The 20,528-nt window shown below is 50.7% G+C and overlaps 1 protein-coding gene across 5 annotated transcripts in view; it reads right to left on the reverse strand.

Annotated features, from left to right (window-relative positions):
* MCC (MCC regulator of WNT signaling pathway) overlaps positions 1 to 20,528 on the reverse strand; it is a 2,118,336-nt gene that overhangs the window by 188,925 nt on the left and 1,908,883 nt on the right. For all 5 annotated transcript variants that reach the window (XM_069625509.1, XM_069625508.1, XM_069625511.1 and 2 more), the window contains one exon: positions 17,362 to 17,459. In XM_069625509.1, coding sequence (XP_069481610.1) covers positions 17,362 to 17,459 — 98 coding nt within the window. The remainder of the gene's footprint in view (positions 1 to 17,361; positions 17,460 to 20,528) is intronic.

Raw genomic sequence — 20,528 nt, forward strand, 5'->3', positions numbered from 1 at the left:
GCATTATGAAAAACGTACAGTGTGCTGACTGGGGCGTTACACAAACTGGGCAATGTGTTTACTGTGGTAAAATGGAAACTGGAGATTGTGCCTACCAGAGCAATATGGAAATTGGGCAAAATGATTACTGGAATGGTATGTAAACCAAGCTTTGTGCGGTGGTCAGCAAGGTGACAATGTTGGAGGAACCCTGGTGGCAGTATACATCGTGTTCGTGGGAGTCAGGGTTCCGCCCCTGCTCTTCCGGTCCAAGGGTTTACTAGTTCCACTTGATTGGTGCCTGAGAAGGCATCCTTGATTTGAATCATAACACTACAGATGGTGAAACATTCAATAATGCCTGCTATTGAAACGGTTGGAAAGGTTCCCAGGCCATCATGGCCTTCCCAGACTTCATTGCAGATAGGTGTGTGCATGGGGGTGTAAAGGTACGCTGAAAGGAAGTGTCACTGCAACGCCTCTTTTCACCCCTTGTCTACATGGGAGTGGTGCTGTGGGATCTTGCTGGAGCTCTGCTGATGTCCTGCGATTGAGGACCCAAGGATGGCTGTGAACTGGAGATTGTTTTGTGCCTGCTGCTTTTTCCTCATTGGGGTTGCCTCAGAGCTTTGGTCAGAGGTTCAACAGTGGCTACTGGGATGGGTTGGATTGATAGAATCCAAGATGTCTGCAGTGTTTTAGAGCAGTCTTTTTTCAGGTACATGGTGGAGGGAATGCCCAGAGCATCATGGCTGATTATCAGTTTACTCCTGTCAGGTAGCTAGCTGGCGGTGCGAAAGGGGATTCCCAGCAGGAAAGGAGGTGCTTCTCAGCTTTTCCTGTTCTTTACCTTCATGGTTTCAGTGATGGGCTTTTGTACTTGATCTCTGCTGCTATGGACCTGCAAGATGGCACTGATTTTTGTTTATGGACCGCAGGGCTTTTTCTGCCCGGGGGATCTCGCTCACAGACCACATTGTATAACTCTGTGTTCAACCAGAGGCAGAGCGCTTGACTGTTTTCACGCACAGAGGAGGAACGAGCAAATTTCCCCCCTCAATTTGAACAACCATCGCTATACCCTTCTGTAGGGTTCATGCTCTCCCCATTCCAAATGAACTGGGTATCCCATTGTTGCATCAGAATTTAGATACATCCTAAATTCGTCAATTACCAGGAATCACATATGCCCCTTTCTGGTAACCAGTAACTATTACCCATAACACCGTTTCTTGCCCCATCACGAGTTTCTAAGTTACAGACATCCGGTATGACCACACTCCAAGCACTGTGGGTATCACATACATGTGAACACCCGAGTCTGCAGCCATTGTAGAAGCTGGCAATGAACATTGGGACATAATACAATATTGAACATGAGCAATGGCAGTGATGGCACATGACCTTTCACCCACTGACAAAATAGGAAGTGGCATCACATAGCACTGTTCCTCAGTACATCAAGATAAATATGGTTACGATATCACTGTAATAAGATCTACATTTCTTGCAAGAATGTATCATCATATGTAGCTTTCATATCAGTGTGTAGATGCCCATAGAACCAAATTACTGTGAATGTAAGCAGACGTCCAACACAACAACCTGGACTATTGTACATCACTTGGGCTAAACTGTAAACAGAGCGAGAATCTCGAAGAAGCCTAAACTCCAAAGCACAGGCATCCACTGCCTGCCAGGTGTCTGGCCACAGACTGGAAACAGCAACTGACCAACACAAGTCCACAAAGAAAAACGATGGTCTGGAGGGTTGCACAGAGCTGTGCCACTGGTTATGAATGATTTGAAACCTTCCAGTTATCACCTTTCTGTTTTGCTCATTTGGTAAGTAACCCACATTTATTTTTGGTCTATGGGAGACAAAGGGTATGTGTTGGGAGGATGTATTGCAGGTCACAGTAATTGCAGGGTTTATTATTTCAAAATGTAAGGAGCAGCTACACAGCATCACCACTAGAAATGCCTACTGGGCCTAGAGATCTAGGCTACTCCACACTCATTATGCCTAGTGAGGTTGGAACATGTCTGGGAGGCTTGTGGTCTCGTGCAGAAGGGATGTGACCTAGCAGTTCTGGCTGGACTGCCCCTTTTGGGGTGGGACCAAGCCCGATTTGCATTTGATCTTTCCCCTTCTGTAGTGGCATGGCAGGCTGGGGGGTTGCCCAGAGCTGTACCAGTGGTTTTGAAGGATTTGAAACCTTCCAGCCATTACCTTTTTGTTTTGCTTATTTGGTAAGTAACCCACCATTATATTTTGTTAGTTGGGAGATACAGGGGAAGGATGTGTTGCAGGTCACAGTAATTGCAGTTTTATTTTATTTTAAAATGTAAACTGCAGCAGCAACTCCATGACATCACCCCTAGAATAGGCCCACTTTATTATTTTCTTTGGACCTTTATATCTTGTTTAATGCCAGCCTCCTCCAGCTTCTAAGCACTGGAACAGCAACTGAACGCATGTGGCACTGCATCCTCTTGTTCTCAAATCAAGTGTGTTGCCTCTGAGCTATCATTCCAAAGATATAGTTTTTTGCTTGAGGAAGCAACAGATGGTTTATTTCAAAAGTAGACTGCAACTCCATGTAAATTAATTATCTCACCTTGCATCTATTTACATTGTGCTTGTGATGCTGGTCTGGCAGATTTGGGTCAGATCATACAGTACCCAGCCATGATTGGTGGCAGAAGCGACTGGGGCACACCCCCTCATCTCAGGCCGAGTGGCTCACTGGATGTGCAAAGCAGAGAATGAGAAACAGTGATGAGATGTGCGTTCATGCACTGCTGTCACTGAGTACTGCAGGCTACTCTTACCCATTCCCAGCTATCTAGACCTAGCACCCATACCCTTCCTGTTGCTACAGTACTGGGTATGCGCTACATTGACAGCTCTGCCTCTGAACCTAACCATTCAGGCATTCTTCACTAATGGACTGACAACCTGTTAGTGATGGCAACTCCATGGTTTTTCCAGCATCCCTGTTGTTTCTCCAGTTAATGAGATCGAGATCGCAGGTGAAAAAAGCTGTGGCACATTTAGCTGCATTTACATCCACCTTTTTCAGGTGCAACACAGATTTCTGCTCTTGGCATTGCCTTTTTGTCCAGTGGCCCAGGGGTAGCAAGGACATGTCTAGGGTGAGCATATGCACGCTGTGTACTCAGCGCATGACTTCAGGCCATATACTCTATTGGTGTATTGAAAAGTGCTACACTGCAATTAACAAAAACTTCGAGCTGCAAGTGGGGGTGGGGCAGTCGGTCCTAGGGCCGCATTCCAGATGCTGACTGGATACGAAGGACTGACAGCATAGAGACGGTGGGTGCAGGGACATGGGACATTAACAGCTAAGCTGTATGGCAATATCCCTGATCCAGACTAGAGGAGAAGGAATGAGGGGACAGAGGGCGGAAGCTCTGGGGACGTTCACAGGTAGGCCAGAGGGTCACATGATTTCACATCCAGATTTGGGGAGAATGAAGGAGAAGACATAGATGGGAAGGTCCGGGTATATGGACACTAGAGCCATTGGGACGCATTTCGAATTCTGACTGGAGGAGAGGATAAAAAGGAGAGCAGTGGTTGGAGAGAAAAGGGAGGCAAGGGGTTAAGTGGACATTAAGTGAGATTGCAGATGGAAGAAAACCTTTGATGGACCCAGAGTGAGAGCAAGAAGCGTGCAAACAGCAGCCAAACCACCGAGTAACGGTGGTTTGCAGAAGGCAATAGAATAGAGCAGAAACATACAAAGTACACAGTGATACGCGCTGGGCAAGTGTGGCGGCCCTTACAGATGCATTGCCGGCCCTTACAGATGCATTGCCTTGTATGCTCATTACCCCACTAGGGAGCACGCACTAGGTCCCATGGGGCGAGTACATGGCCTGCACCAGGGAAGAAAAGTGCCACCATGCCTTTATGCCATGGCATGGAGCCTAACCGTAGAGCGTGCCAGTGGTAAAACAGTGTGTGGTCATGGGTGACTGTTGTCTGGGTAGCCACTGTGACCAGAGTGGCCATATACACAATACACAGTGATTGGGTGGAGGAGCGGGGATGGGGGGTTCTTACTCCTCCAAGTATTTTTCAAGTGGACAGTCACTGGCCGCAAGAAATGCTACTGTCTCACTCTTGCATAAACGGGGATGGGAAATGCTCCTTTTTCTTTCGGTGCATTTCACAATGACAGGCTCTTTCATTGACGGTAACTGTGAAATGAGACACCGAGCATACATTAGAGAAGGGAGCGCGCGCCTGACGCAACGGATGCCAGGTGGCTGGGCAGCACATCATGTGCAGTCATGCCCAGCCCGCAGAAATGCTCGTCACCTTTGAGACTAAGGTGACCGGGGCATTTATTAAAACCGCAAACGCATATAGCATCCTCTGCTGTTTTTTGTACTTGTATGATTTTCTGAGCGTCTGGGCCTGTGTGTCCATCACTCGCAGTACGCTCCATATGGAGCACCGCCAAAATGGAGTTCTAGAAAATATATAAATTCGGTCTTCGAACGGGAACATTTGTTAATAATCAAGTGCCCGGTTTGTTTAGTCCATCTGAACATGCAAGGCCAGAGGCTAGTTACAGAAATCAAAAAGTGCAGTCACTGCTATACCAAGAGTTCAGGTAGGCCAGAGTAATGAAGGGTGGGGTGCAGTCACTGTTATAACCCTGACCAGGTAGGCCAGAGTATTGAAGGGCGGGGTGCAGCCACTGCTATAACCCTGACCAGGTAGGCCAGAGTATATAAGGGTGGGGTGCAGCCACTGCTATACCAAGTGACCAGAGGCCAGAGTATATAAGGGTGGGGTGCAGCCACTGCTATACCAAGTGACCAGGTAGGCCAGATCATACAAGGGTGGGGTGCAGCCACTGCTATACCAAGTAGGCCAGAGTATTGAAGGGTGGGGTGCAGCCACTGCTATACCCCTGACCAGGTAAGCCAGAGTATATAGGTGTGGGGTGCAGTCACGGCTATGCCAAGTGACCAGTTAGGCCAGAGTATTGAAGGGTCGGGTGCAGTCATTGCTATACCACTGACCAGAGTATATAAGGGTGGGGTGCAGCCACTGCTATACCAAGTGACCAGGTAGGCCAGAGTATTGAAGGGTGGGGTGCAGCCACTGCTCTACCCCTGACCAGGTAGTAGGGATGTCACGGTATTAGTTTTATGACGGTACGATAACCTTCTTGCCAAATGACGGTATATCATGGTTACCGCGGTTTAGCAGATGGAGTTAACTAAGCTTAACATATATTTTCTAAAAGGTCATAAATTGTCAGATTTATCATCACAAACAAAACCAGGCACCCAGGGCCAGAATTGGGCTTTTCAACATACTTTCCACTGAAATGCCACCCCTTGCTTCCACCAAACAACACACGCGTGGAGAGGAGGAGGGGGGGGCCTGCTGCCACTGGCAAAGCAAAGGGAATAGCTTTTCTTAAGTGGTCATTTAGGCTTTTAGCTCCCCCATTGGCTACTGGTGAAGATGACCATGTTGCCACTTGATAACCTGCATGCCACAGATCAATGGAATCTCTCTCTCTCACACAGCCTTTAGTTTACTTGCGAGCCAAAAGGTGTTCAGTAATCACGGACATGTTAGCCTTTGGTATGGCAGCAGGGAATGCCCACGGAGATGAATGAATTTTGCGGTGTGCCTTATTATATGTAAATTCAATGATAGAATCAGGGAAATCCCCCATTGTCATATGTTTAGAAAACATTATCCATTATAAATATATAAACCCCAAAGCCGCCAACCCAAAGTAAACCCTTTTCCTTCTTGGCACTGTATGTATTCTTCCTATTGCTAACATATTGATTGTGTGTCAGGCACGTGTGGTTTATGGAATGGCATTAAAAACTGCTCCAACTGAAACTACTTGGCAGACGGCACATCCAACAGTGCAAGACCAAGACTGTGCAGCACTTGTTTATTGCAGCCTTTCCAAATCAGATTGAAAAGCACACTTAATGGTATAAACGGTATACCGGTATAAACAATGTGACGGTTATTATTGTTCAATTAAGTGGTTCACGGTATCTTTAACGGTATACCGTTATACCGTTACATCCTTACCAGGTAGGCCAGAGTATATAAGGGTGGTGTGCAGTAATTGCTATACCAAGTGAGGGTTCGGGTGCAGCCACTGCCATACCAAGTGACTGGTTAGGCCAGAGTATTGAAGGGTCGGGTGCAGTCACTGCTATACCCCTGACCTGGTAGGCCAGAGTATATAAGGGTGGGGTGCAGTCACGGCTATGCCAAGTGACCATGTAGGCCAGAGTATATAAGGGTGGGGTGCAGTCACGGCTAGATCAAGTGACCAGAGTATATAAGGGTGGGGTGTAGTCACTGCTATACCAAGAGATCAGGTAGGCCAGAGTATTGAAGGGTGGGGTGCAGTCACTGCTATACCAAGTGAGCAGGTAGGCCAGAGTATGGAAGGGTGGGGTGCAGTCACGGCTATACCAAGTGACCCGGTGGGCCAGAGTATATAAGGGTGGGGTGCAGTCACGGCTAGATCAAGTGACTAGAGTATATAAGGGTGGGGTGTAGTCACTGCTATACCAAGAGATCAGGTAGGCCAGAGTATTGAAGGGTGGGGTGCAGTCACTGCTATACCAAGTGAGCAGGTAGGCCAGAGTATGGAAGGGTGGGTGCAGTCACTGCTATACCAAGTGACCAGGTAGGCCAGAGTATTGAAGGGAGGGGTGCAGTCACTGCTATACCCCTGACCAGGTAGGCCAGAGTATGGAAGGGCGGGGTGCAGTCACTGCTATACCCTTGACCAGGTAGGCCAGAGTATTGAAGGATGGTGTGCAGTCACTGCCATACCAAGTGACCAGGTAGGCCAGAGTATATAAGAGTGGGGTGCAGCCACTGCTATACCAAGTGACCAGGTAGGCCACAGTATATAAGAGTGGGGTGCAGCCACTGCTATACCAAGTGACCAGGTAGGCCAGAGTATTGAAGGGTTCGGGTGCAGCCACTGCCATACCAAGTGACCAGGTAGGCCAGAGTATATAAGGGTGGGATGCAGCCACTGCTATACCAAGTGACCAGGTAGGCCAGAGTATTGAAGGGTTCGGGTGCAGCCACTGCCATACCAAGTGACCAGGTAGGCCAGAGTATTGAAGGGTTCGGGTGCAGTCACTGCCATACCAAGTGACCGGGTAGGCCAAAGTATATAAGGGTGGGGTGCAGTCACTGCTATGCCCCTGACCAGTTAGGCCAGAGTATGGAAGGGTGGGGTGCAGTCACGGCTATACCAAGTGACCAGGTAAGCCAGAGTATTGAAGGGCGCGGTGCAGTCACTGCTATACCCTTGACCAGGTATGCCAGAGTATTGAAGGGTGGTGTGCAGTCACTGCCATACCAAGTGAGGGGCCGGGTGCAGCCACTGCTATACCAAGTGACCAGGTAGGCCAGAGTATATAAGGGTGGGGTGCAGCCACTGCTATACCAAGTGACCAGGTAGGCCAGAGTATTGAAGGGTTCGGGTGCAGCCACTGCCATACCAAGTGACCAGGTGGGCCAGAGTCTATAAGGGTGGGGTGCAGTCACGGCTATACCAAGTGACCAGGTAGGCCAGAGTATATAAGGGTGGGGTTCAGCCACTGCTATACCCCTGACCAGGTAGGCCAGAGTATATAAGGGCGGGGTGCAGTCACTGCTATACCAAGTGACCAGGTAGGCCAGAGTATTGAAGGGCGGGGTGCAGTCACTGCTATACCAAGTGACCAGTTAGGCCAGAGTATTGAAGGATCGGGTGCAGTCACTGCTATACCCATGACCAGGTGGGCCAGAGTATTGAAGGGAGGGGTGCAGTCACTGCTATACCCCTGACCAGGTAGGCCAGAGTATGGAAGGGTGGGGTGCAGTCACGGCTATACCACGTGATTAGGTAGGCCAGAGTATTGAGGGTGGGGTACAGTCACTGCTATACCAAGTGACCAGGTAGGCCAGAGTATTGAAGGGCGGGGTGCAGTCGATCTAGGAAAGAAGGTTGTGTTGTCCATACTCTGCTTCCAGTGAAGATTATCCTTCTATAGTTAAAGGATTATTCAACCTATGGCCCTCCAGATGTTTTGGACTACAACTCACATGTCCCTCACCACTGACTAAAGTGACTAGGGCTGATGGGTGCTGTAGTCCAACACTCCTGGAAATTGCAGAGGAGAAGGGAGCCCACGGCAGGAAGAGACATCCTGGATGCATGTGGACCCGCTTCTGCTGTGAGGAACAATAGACTTTTTCATGCTGCGCTAAATTGTATTTTAAGAACAGTTACAGCTGTAACTTTTCTTTTTTAAACACGTTCCTGGCCTGAGCGAATACTAAACCACGAGGAACGGAGTGCATTTCCTACACAGAGGGAAAGGAGAACGCAGGCAGGGGGGCAGTACAAACTGGGTTAACAGCAGAGCCTCGGGCTTCAAAGAAAGCAATTTCTAGATGTACATTTCTGAATCAATGGCCACGTCAAGCCCAGGGAGGGCAGCAGCTTCGAGAGCGCTGCACGAACAGAGAGAACCACCGAGCGGATGACGCGCCTGTCCGGGAAGACAAAAACGGCAGGCTTGTAGAAAAAAAGAAAATGCTTCCTTTTCATTATTCATTCTATTTACTCAAAGCTGGGTCCTGCGAGGATTTCTAAAGATCGGCTGTGCGGAGAATGTATAGTTCATTTATCAAGGGGGCTCAGCAGGGGGAGACCCAGGCCTCACAAGTCATTTACCTTCGGCAAGGGAGCATCAGTGCCAGAATGAGCCATTTTGCCAGCCTTCTTAATATATGTAAATTAAAATGAAATGGTTTTGATCCAATATGCTTTATAAGTGTTAATGTGAATGACAGCTACACTCTTGCACAATGGCCTCACAGCATTTGCTTCATGGGTTGGATGTTTTCAAGAGGAACTCTGGGATGCTTATTTCCCTCTTGGGTAGTATGTTGCTCCAGAAGGCAACTCTTTCCACTTGCAACAATTAAGAAAGAAGCTTTACAAATGCTCATTTCATCTGCCAAGATTCCTCAGTCAATCAGGAGTGGCCTGGTGGAACTGAGGAGTGCGGAGATTCCTAAAGGGATCGGACTGAGAGAGGAGAAGGTCTCCGATTGTGGCACCGCATCCAGCACTGAAGCAGCTGACAAAGGCAGTCCAAAATTATCACTACCCCTAGGTCCCATGAAATAATGATACTGATAATATTCCATGTCATGTCGTATTCCTTCCGCTCCAAGTGCTGGACTAAAAGGAAGCATGTTCCAACTAAATGATATTTGCAAGGATGAGGAGCCGAGTCAGCCTGCCGGGCGGGATTCAATGCTGCGCTGCAGGTTGCGCTGAATCCCGGAAGCGAGCGGCCCACTCACGCAACCACCTGACCAGATTTTAACAGCATCTATCATAATCATAAACAAGACAATGCGCCAGGAACATTTTAATACCCAAATAACTGCAGGCAAGTATCAAGCGCAAAAACAGAAATGGTGGTTGAGACTGATCATTCTGACTGGAGACTATTTTCTTGCATTATGGGCAATTACTGCCTTGTGGAATCCCACAGAGAAAAGGGAGTTCTCTCTACTGGACAAGGAGCTTGGGATGGGGAGGGGTGGGCAGGTGCACGACTTCCTTCGGGATAAAGCCCAGCAGGGGATGTGGTCTATAGGCCTTTGATCATCCATTAACTGGGTCAACTTGAGTTCTATCACGCAAGTCGCCAGAAGGAACTCGCTATGTATGTGTTGCAAGGGGACCAAGAGGGCCTGAACTCACTTTTTGCATGCCAATGAGGCGACAGAACTATTATACAGAGTTGGGAATAAAAACGCAAAACTGGGGATGAGCACCTTAACTGTTCACAACAGTGACCATTTTTCCATGTTACTGGTGGGCAGCAGCATGCCAACTCGTCCAATGTTTGGATGTTTGCTACACATCAATAACTAGATAACCCGTGAATCTGTCCATTTTGCACCAATAACATTGTACATGCCCATTCTTTGTCCCCCAAGAAATGTGCAGGGTGAGACTTGTCTTCTTTTTGGCATAAAAAGGCCGCAGATTTATTTTCACATGATCATAAAAAACACTGTACACATTAGTGAAATTAGATCTGAAGATGCGGCGACTGCTCCGTGTCCAACAACCTGCTTCCCCCTTTCTTTCCACAAAGTCCTCCGTAGGCCCAACTCTCCCAACCCTTCGTGTCTGTGCCTAGCCTGCCCTTGCAGGTGTTCTTGGGTGGGGAGAGCGCCGTTTCTTTGGGGGAAGCTGAGCCTTTATTGTTACCACCAGACGCCCCTGCCGTTTAGGCTCCCAAGAGGCGCTGGTCCGAAAAGAGCGAAGACCCTTCCGGCTTTCTCCTGGCTCATTCGGAGTCTGTCTCTTGTGCTTGGTCGCCCAAACACCGCCACATCGCCTCGCCGTCCTGCGACGTCGACGACCAGGCCTGCCCAACCTCTGTTCCTCCTGTCGGGTGGGTGGGTGGAAAACGAAATCCTTCCTTTGTGTCCGGCGGGCGTCCGTTGGCAGGGGCTGGAAACTGCCTGCTGCCGAGCGGCCGCCCGTTATATGGGGCATCCCCCGCCCCTTTCCTTTGTTTGCCCTTCGCGGGCTTTTGCCTGTTTTGCCGCGCTTTGGCGTGCACCCTCCCCCTTACCCCGGGAGAGGGTGGGGGAGGGAGGAGGAGGACCTCACACAGGTTATTGGGGTGCCTCCTCCATTTCCTTCGTCCTTCCGTCGTCACTTTTATAACCCGTGAATCTGTCCATTTTGCACCAATAACATTGTACATGCCCATTCTTTGTCCCCCAAGAAATGTGCAGGGTGAGACTTGTCTTCTTTTTGGCATAAAAAGGCCGCAGATTTATTTTCACATGATCATAAAAAACACTGTACACATTAGTGAAATTAGATCTGAAGATGCGGCGACTGCTCCGTGTCCAACAACCTGCTTCCCCCTTTCTTTCCACAAAGTCCTCCGTAGGCCCAACTCTCCCAACCCTTCGTGTCTGTGCCTAGCCTGCCCTTGCAGGTGTTCTTGGGTGGGGAGAGCGCCGTTTCTTTGGGGGAAGCTGAGCCTTTATTGTTACCACCAGACGCCCCTGCCGTTTAGGCTCCCAAGAGGCGCTGGTCCGAAAAGAGCGAAGACCCTTCCGGCTTTCTCCTGGCTCATTCGGAGTCTGTCTCTTGTGCTTGGTCGCCCAAACACCGCCACGCCACAGGTGGGTTACCGTCCACCGTGGCTCCCCCCTTTCCTCATTTTTACCTTTCCAAGAGTTTTGTACTAACCACCAACCAAGGTGCTCCAGACCCTTTGCTGACAACTGTCAGCCTTCCCCCTGTTTGTACTCTGGGGAATTTGCGTTATTCAGCCTATGCCCGCTCTGTGAAACCACTCTCCCGGAGCTTGGTGCACTTTGTGCCCCATTTTGTAAACTTTACCATGCCCCTTGCTGGCCGGCGCAGTCACTCTTTTGTAACTTCAACTGAGGGCTTCACTTTGAGCATGTTGTGCCTTCAGCCCCTACCTCAGACCCTGTTAGCTATGCGAGCCACTTCTCCAGGAGCTTAGTGCACTTCGCGCCCAATTTTGCAAAATGTTTCCTGCCCCTTGCTTGAACAATGCACCTGCTCTTTTGCATATTCAACCAGGTGCCTTCACCTACGACAACGTTGTACGTGGTCTGGGGCACCTTCAGCCCCTACCACTTTTCCCTTCATGAACTCCCACCACCGGCTCCTAGTTTACCCCCCCTGTGGTCACTTTTCTTGACATACTCCTTCCATGTAAATTCTTCTCCCATTTATTAGAGTAATGCTCCCCCCCAACTTAACCTTGCTCTGCCTGCCCTTGCAGGAGTTACCGACTGTGGGAGCGCCATTCTTGACGGGCGAAGCCGGTTTTGTTCGCATTTTACCTCTGCTTAATTGCCCCTTGTCCGCTGAATATTTACCTGTCAAGTAAGCACCACCTTCTGGATTTTAAAAAAAAAAAAAAAAAAAAAGAGGGGCTCCCCCTTTCCAGTGTACTTCTCATGTACGGCCCCTCTCCCTACCCGAATCTACTGCAGAGTAACTGAATACCCTGGTATATGATGTGCTGGGTTACTTATCCCCTGCTTAACACCCAGAAGTTTCACCGAGCCGTCTCAGCGTTTGACGCTGAACTGCTTTGTGCCCTCTTGCTCTCCAAATGAGATAATCATTCAGCCTTTTTACAGGGTTAGGAACCCTCCTGCCTCTGGGTATTGTTCATTATTCCCGAAAGGCCGTGTTTGGCCCTGCCAGGATGTGAACCTGTGTGCGGGTCCTGCACCGATGTCAAAAGCGAGCGCTCACTCCAATTAAGCAGTTCTACATGGAAACCAGCATCCTGCGAGAACCTGTGACCCAGTACTGCAATTGTAATGCGGTAATGTCATTCCCCCCCGGGCCTAGCCACCCCTGCAGAATGCGCTTACCGCTGTGACCCTCTCTGCTTCCCAATAGCCGTTCCGGCCTGCATTTATGCCTACAAAGCATGAACACCTTCGATAATTCCCCCAGTGCACTAGGTGCAATCCACTGCTCAAAAGACCAACACCCAGTGAATGGTGTCGCTAACCCATGTGACATCACCAGATGGCACCTTGCAGACCACTTTCCCCAGCCTATTGCGAGCTTCTGTGCCCTTTTAGCTCCGTCTTTCCTGTTAAACCGCTCCAGCCCAATCCCCCATACATCTCTAAACATCTCCTCCCTCTCCTTCGTACCCATGCGCTACGTTAATACGCCTGGCGCCCCTGGGGTTTGTAACTGGTCGGCCCCGTATCTTAATCTCTAACAAGTTGAGCATGTATTCATATCCTACCTGTTCCCTTCCGCAGCTCAATGGGTAGCCCGGGCCCTCTCCCCTGCTTCAGGGCCCTTCCCACCACCAGACCTTGCAGTGATGCGGTACCCCACCATGTCTCAAACCTGGCCAAACTGCCTTGTGGATGATCCCCTCTTGCAGATCCACCTCGACAGATCAGTAACTGCCCTGGGTCCTTCCTGAACCTTGACCCCGCGGCCAAATCAGATAAACCCGGGGGGGGGGGGGGGTCCATGAAAGCCGACACCCTGCCCCCATTAAATAAATACCCTTGGTATATAAACTGGTGAGTTATTTAAAACATGTTTAATACCCTGAAGCTTTCTCTAAGCGGACCCGATGTTCGACCTTGGTCTGCTTCGTAATGTCTTGCTCACCAGGCGAGATATAATCCCGCACTTGTCTAGTGCTACTAACTTGTTCTACGAAACATATCTGCTCGCTGCTTTTTATTACTGAAGGGCTGCGTTTGGCCCTAGCGGGCTCCAACCTGTGCCAACTGGTTCTGCACAGGTGTCAAAGCGAGCGCTCACTCCTTTACTGCATTTCTATATAGGTACCGGCATCCCGTGAAGGCACCCGCCCCTGCACTGCAATCGTAATGCAGAAAGCTTATCGCCCCGGGCATTGCACGGCCTGACATCATTCACCCCTGTCACTTTGGGGAACTTACATTCTTGTGAATTAGGTGCTTAAGAACGTTAGCTTGTGAGAGTGCTGTACCGCTAACCCCCTGACCTGCATACTGGCAGGTGGGTGTATGGGATGAGAGTTTGTAATGCAGCCCGCCAGTGTCATTCGTGCCCCCGGGGGTGGGGTGGGGGGCGGGGGAGGTCCTGCACACGTTTGTGACTCGTGTCTTCCCCTGGGTTAACCTGGGAGGGAATGTAACGGCTCCACTGGCCTCGCTCAGATTTGCGATGAAGGAAGCTGAGCACCATACGTGCCCATATTCAGGCACGCCCCAAGAGCCTAAAGGTGCCACTGGATGCCCGGCAATAAATCTGCATGTTACGTCTCCATTGAAATCGGCAGTAGCCTGCTCCCTGATGACTGTACCGCACCTGGCCAACTTTCACTTTCCTTACAACCCATAGAGAAGGGAGCTGCCCTCCGACTTCTCACTCCTGCCTCTCCTAAACCACAATTTGCGTCCCGTTATATGCAAAACTCTCCCTTCACTAAAATTCATGGGTTCACAAGAGAGAAATGACTAGCCCCTAGCAAGCCTGGGCAACTCGCTTTCCCCCCCACACCAAGTAGTGCTGGAGGCCGCCCTCCAACTCCTCTCCCCAGCTTCGCCTTGGCCACAATTCGTATCACATTATCCCAACAACTCACCCCTTGTCACTATTCAAAAATTGGTTCCCAACAGAAAAACAACACTCCCCGTTCGGTAGACTTCCTTCCGTGTAGGCCGCTTTGCCCCTGCTGCCCACCCTGCTTTGGTTGTAGTCTGACTGTGTGTTGCATTGCTAATCTGCCACAGCACGCTGTGTGCTGCTTATCTGCATCATCCCAGGTTGCATTTATCCGGAGTGGCTATTACCCCTGTTCTTGCTCTAGTGCAGTTTACCTGGACGCAAAGCTGCCTGGTTCTTCCTACCATGATGCATACAATCCGCAAATACTCTTATCCCTTTAAAGTTCCAACCATTTATTTATGCTCATGTTGCACCCCCATCTACCAGTGAATGACCATGACTCCACTGCTATTGTCAGTCCGCTGGGTTGGATCCGTTTTGCCCACTGCATTCTGGTGTTTTAAGTCCGTGGTATGGGGCGGAACATGGACTAACCCTGTTAACTTCCCCTCCCGTAATTCCGCTAGCCTAGCTCTCAAATCACCCGTTTTTGGCGGGTGTCACCCGCCTCGTAAACAGCTGACTCACCCGCCACGCCTCCTGCCCGCCCATTCGTTTCAATGGGCCACTCACACGCCGAAATTAAAATCGGGGGTATTCACCTGCCCTTGCGAGCTGTGCACTAGTGTCTCTCTACTAACCCCGGGCCTGTATCTCAGCAGCCAATTCCCACAGGCCTCTTCGTCGTGCCTTTCTGGCACTGCCTGCCTACTAGCCACATCGTGCAGTAATGAAGAGCGGCCCGCCAAGCCAAAGTTTCCCCTAACTTCACCATCCAATACTGTCCAAACCCAAGCATCTCCTCCGCGTGAACTGCCCCATTAATCTTCTTCATGTGCAAAATTATTTTAAAAACGGTGCTTTTCATTCCGTAAACCTTATGCAATATGGCTCGACAATTACCTCATTCTGTGCAAGTCACACCGGTTTGCGCTCCCGGGGCTAAAGCAGCCCTGAGAATAGTATGCGCACTCCCTTCCGGCCCGCCGGTCACCAGTAAAGAAATACCCCCGGCTGGGCGCATATTAACTTTGCGGAACGCACATAGTATTTAATATCGCAAAACCCTCTTCCCAGTGCCAGGCCTGCCCCCATCGTTGACTGTCCTTCCGCGAGCATTTACCCCCAACGTTAGACCACTATTGCACTCCCTAGCAGGGGCCTACTCCCAATGCAAGGAATCGTGGGAGCCAGGGTCCATACTTTCTCCCGTACTTTCGTTCCTCTTTACTGTTATCCAACATTCCGCGCACCCAACAATATGCTAATTCCCCTCCTTGTGCTATTATCAATAAAAACATAACTATGGCATCATGCCTCCCAATGCATACCCTTCCTGTGAAGAGCAACCCAATACGCATCACGTTAATTCCCCTCCTTGTGCTAGTATCAATAAAAACATAACTATGGTATCAAGCCTCCCAATGCATAATCCTCCTCGAAGAGCAACACACCTGTGTGCCCTCCGTACCAACCAGACAACCCCGGTGCCCGCCACAATCTTAAAACCAGTGCCGAGGGTGGAAGTTACATGCGCCCGATAAACCGCTTCCTTTCCTCCACAACACCAATCTATCCAACAGAGGGCAACCGCTACATTCAATAATTCCTTTTCACCTGGGTCATGATTTCATGGGCCGTGGCGCTTTTGCCCCAAATCCCTGACGCTACCCCGCAGGCACAATAACGTGCTGAGCTATCTCACTTACCGATTGGGAAACGCATGTAAATTACCCCTGTGCATTGACCGCCAGCGCGAGCCCCGCCTGAGACCCTGGACTCCTGAACTTTATCATGGCCCAGCGCCCTGTGACATCACTCCCCAAACCCCCCAACGCCCGATTAGTTACTGTACTTCTAGCCATACCTTCTCACTCCCTTTCCGCGACCCGACGCCCTTCCACATGGGACCGCAAACCTCCTACGACACGCCAAGGGAACTGGAAACTCCTCGCCTGGCCATAGTGAGGACCACCGCAACTGGAACCTGGCACTTCCGCGCCTGGGCTCAGCAACCCGGACTCAGGAGCAGGAAACTCTTCCGTGATGAGGGGCAGGTCGGCGTCCTTCGGCTGCAAGCGAAAACGAAATCCTTCCTTTGTGTCCGGCGGGCGTCCGTTGGCAGGGGCTGGAAACTGCCTGCTGCCGAGCGGCCGCCCGTTATATGGGGCATCCCCCGCCCCTTTCCTTTGTTTGCCCTTCGCGGGCTTTTGCCTGTTTTGCCGCGCTTTGGCGTGCACCCTCCCCCTTACCCCGGGAGAGGGTGGGGGAGGGAGGAGGAGGACCTCACACAGGTTATTGGGGTGCCTCCTCCATTTCCTTCGTCCTTCCGTCGTCACTTTTATAACTGCCATTGCTGCTAACAGCAAAAAGAAGACATGTTCTCATGCTATGCAGCCTCCAGAGCACACGCTTCTTTTCTAGTTCTCTGCTGTATTCCACACAGGGGCCAAGGAATATGAACGTTTTCACAATACAAAATGAGAGCCATTTCCACGAAAGACACTGCTCTCCACTAGAGAGATCCGCCACAGAGACTTACATTACGTTCAGCTAAAAGGGAATGTTTAAGCTGAGAGACATCCACCTTAAGTACCAATACACATACAATATTTGCCAATCAAGCAGCTTCTCCGATCATCCAATCAGAATAGTCAGCCGTGTCCCCGCATCTTATTGAAACGTATGTTTTTGTAAAAACGGCCAATTGCACAGTCATGCCAGTGTGAAGTCCAGGGCATTTATTTCAAACGTTTTAGAGTCAGCCGTGTTGGTGCACGGGAACAATTTTGGCGCAATGGTCATGGAACGCTATTTATTGTTCTAATTTGTGTGTTTTCCAAAAACAGCTGGGTGGGATCAGCAAAAGACGCTTCCAGAAGATTAAATCCCAACACAAGAACAATTCAAAGCATATGGCGCTTAGTGTTGATGCAGCACAAAGAGCCAGCTCCCGTGCACGCTCATAGCAACCAGACAATGCTTGCCCGACACAAGACAAATTGGCCAGCACCCTGTCTTCCGCCCCTGCCAGCAGGCACTGTGCAGGCTGAAGAGCTGCGCGGCATTCTACTGATCAGTGACGCGTCTGGGTACTCGCGTGGCAGCCCTGCCATCTTACCGTCTAAGGACACTTGTGAGTTCTGCTGCCAGCTCACTGTCGTTGTAAGTTCTGATATCAGCGAGGGTCAGCGCTGGCGTCGTTCCATCCAAGGATTCCTGAGAGACACAAACAAACACAAACATATGATCAACCGTGGGTACAGGCAGCCGTAAGACTTCACACTAGCAGTGTCTTAAACATAATAGCACATCCACGCTGCACACAGCAACATCCACGAAGTAAATCATACCTACAGGGCCCACTTCACAAAGTGACGAGCCCTTTACTAAAGCAAAAAAAAAGGCAGACAGCGTGCGCTCATGGCAGGTTGCATGCATGATGTTGAGCACACATAGATCTGAGAACCAGGATGGGAATTGTCATATTAAAGTGGTCTGCTTGGAGGCACCCCGGGGAGCTCTGAGCATTGAGTGAGGGTGTTCTTGCTGCTTTCAACAAACTACAGGATGAAGAGGTATTGCAGAAGCAAAACAAAATGAAAAGTATTGGCTACTCCCTTGACTCTGGAGATCCCAGGGGTACAGGTTGCCACTCACTATCCCAGGGCCCGCTTGTGTAACCCACACTAGGCATTTCAATAGTTGGCTTAAAGTTCATGGAAATGCCTCCCATTGCCCACTTCAACAAGCCCACTGGCTTCTTCCTCTCACATGGCCGGCAATATCTGACAGAAAGTGCACCAGGAATGCCGGGAAGGGAGAGTTTGGCGGGCAAAACAATGATCTGGCCCCAGGGCCCGCCTATTGCAAATTGATGGCTGGGCTGAAGATTGAGGGGGGTCAGAGGGAATAGATGGATCTGAAGAAGAAATTGAGATCGACTATCTCGCAAAGCGGGTATCAATCAGATGCTGGGACTAGGTCGATGGGATGAAGGTTCATGATGAGGGCGGGTGGAGCGGCCTTCTTTTGGAAAGCGTGCAGATTCTCGAGCGCAGGTCGCAGCAGGTGGATCTTTCAATAATCTACGCATGCGGAACCGGCTCCAGCCTCAAGAACGCAATTTGGGCCAAGTCAAAAAATAATATCACCTTTTATACAGCGCTACGTGCCTAATTCCTCCTGCTTTCAAGGGATGTACTAATAGGTGTTGGTATCAGTGTTATACATGGAAAAAGGACACTGCCCCTTTAAGGGCAGCCAAGGAGAAAGAGCGGGAGGAGAGACGGAAAGGGAGGGGCGAGAGAGAGGGAAAGTTAGTTAGAGTTGAGAGGTGAATAAAGTTGGTTGTTAGTGAATTCGGCTCCGTGTCATTTGTAGGCCCGAGAACGTACGTATGAACGAGGTTCAACACTGGCGACGAAGCCGATACGACCCGTCGCGTGCCGGCAGCAGTTTGGAGGGCCTGTGAGCCCAGCAGTGCGAGGAGGGCCTGTGAGCCCAGCAGCGTTCAGGGAGGGCCCGTGTGCCCAGCAGTTAAGGAGGGCTCGTGAGCCCAGCAGACCAGGTGGGCCCGTGTGCCCTGCAGCATCAGGACCAGAGAGCCCGGCAGTGGTGGCCAGCAGCAGACCAACCGACCAGAAGATCGGAGAGGACCGTGCGCCCAAGACTGGAGAGCCCGGTGGCAAGGAACCCGACAGCGGAGGACTGCCAGCTAACCAGCCGACCAAGCAATTGAAGGGCCCGTGCGCCCGAGACTGAAGCGCCCAGCCGACCGGAAGATCGAGAGGCCCGTGCGCCCCAACTGCAGAGCCCAGCAGCGAAGAGCCCAGCAGCGAAGAGCCCAGCAGCGGAAGCCCGCCGACAGCGGCCAGCCGACCAGGACCGCAGAGCCCAGCAGAAGACGTCCCGCGCACCTCGACAAGAAGAGGACCGCGAACGCCAACGACGAGCGGAGCCCGCGGACCAGAAGAGGCCCACACGTCACGGAAGAGGAGACCCGCAGGCTCGCGGCATCCACCCTCAAGTAAGGAGTCGGAAAAGGGTAGCGAAAAGGGAACCCCGAGTCTCCCACCCACGTGACACATCAGGGAACTAGTGAAATCACCCGAAGGTGACACCTGCAAAAAGGAACCCCGAGTCTCCCACCCACGTGACACATCTGTAGAGACACCCGAAGGTGACACCTGAAAGGGGAAACCCCGTGTCTCCCACCTATGTGACATTGGTAAAAACACCAAAAATTCTGCAAAGGTAACATTTGCAAAGGGGAACCCCGAGTCTCCCACCTATGTGACATTGGTAAAATCACCAAAAATTCTGCAAGAACCCGAAGGTGACATTGCCAGGACGCCACTCTGCACACAAACAGCAGAGGGTGAACAACGTGCCCCAGTGAGCGAATATACACAGCAGCAGTTCAAGAGAACCACGGTGCAAAAGCCGATCAGAGCACCCAGAGCATCCGCGACGCAGCACCCCACGCTACACACCAAGATACCGCCATGTCATCTGCAGACGCGGCAGACCCTAATGCACCACCACCACCACCGGGAGCCCCCTCCTCTCATGCAAGCCTAATGAGGAGACCTGCCCCGTTCACGCTAAACCCACACCATGACCAGGGACAGAGATGGGAAGAATGGATGGAGGAATTTGACGACTTCGTGGGTGCCATTGGCACACAAGAACCTCCCAACATACTGAGCATATTTGCAAATGTCGCAGGGAGAGAAATCAAAAATATTATACGCACGATCCCTCCACAAGACCGCACCACATATGCAAGACTCCTGCAAGCCATTAACGAAAAACTAGTCATCTCACCGAACCGGGACTATGAAAGGTACACTTTCAGCCAATGCGGCCAGCTACCTCACGAATCGATAGGGGAGTTCGTAATACGTCTTCAGAGGAAAATATCAAAATGTGACTTTGCTAACTTTAATGACGAAGAAGCCATTAGATTACGCATCATAGAAGGGTGTGTATCCTCGATGTTCCGGAAGCACCTCCTCAAGAAACCCCTATCCCTAAAAGAGGTACTAGACCTAGCCAGGGTATACGAAAGAGTGGACATTCAAGCAGCAGCCATTGAGAACCCCAAAAAGGGAGAAACCATAGCCGCAATTCATCCCTACGCCCGCCAGCCAAACACCCAACCAAGGACCAACCAGAGGTACCCGACACAACGAGCACAGGGTGACCGCCAATGCTATCGCTGCGGATTCGAATATCCACACAGAGGACCGTGCCCCGCCATTGGGCAACGATGCATGAGATGCG

This window comes from Ambystoma mexicanum, chromosome 6p (genome assembly GCF_040938575.1).
Source record: "Ambystoma mexicanum isolate Mex_15411 chromosome 6p, UKY_AmexF1_1, whole genome shotgun sequence".
Taxonomy (NCBI): Eukaryota; Metazoa; Chordata; class Amphibia; order Caudata; family Ambystomatidae; genus Ambystoma; species Ambystoma mexicanum.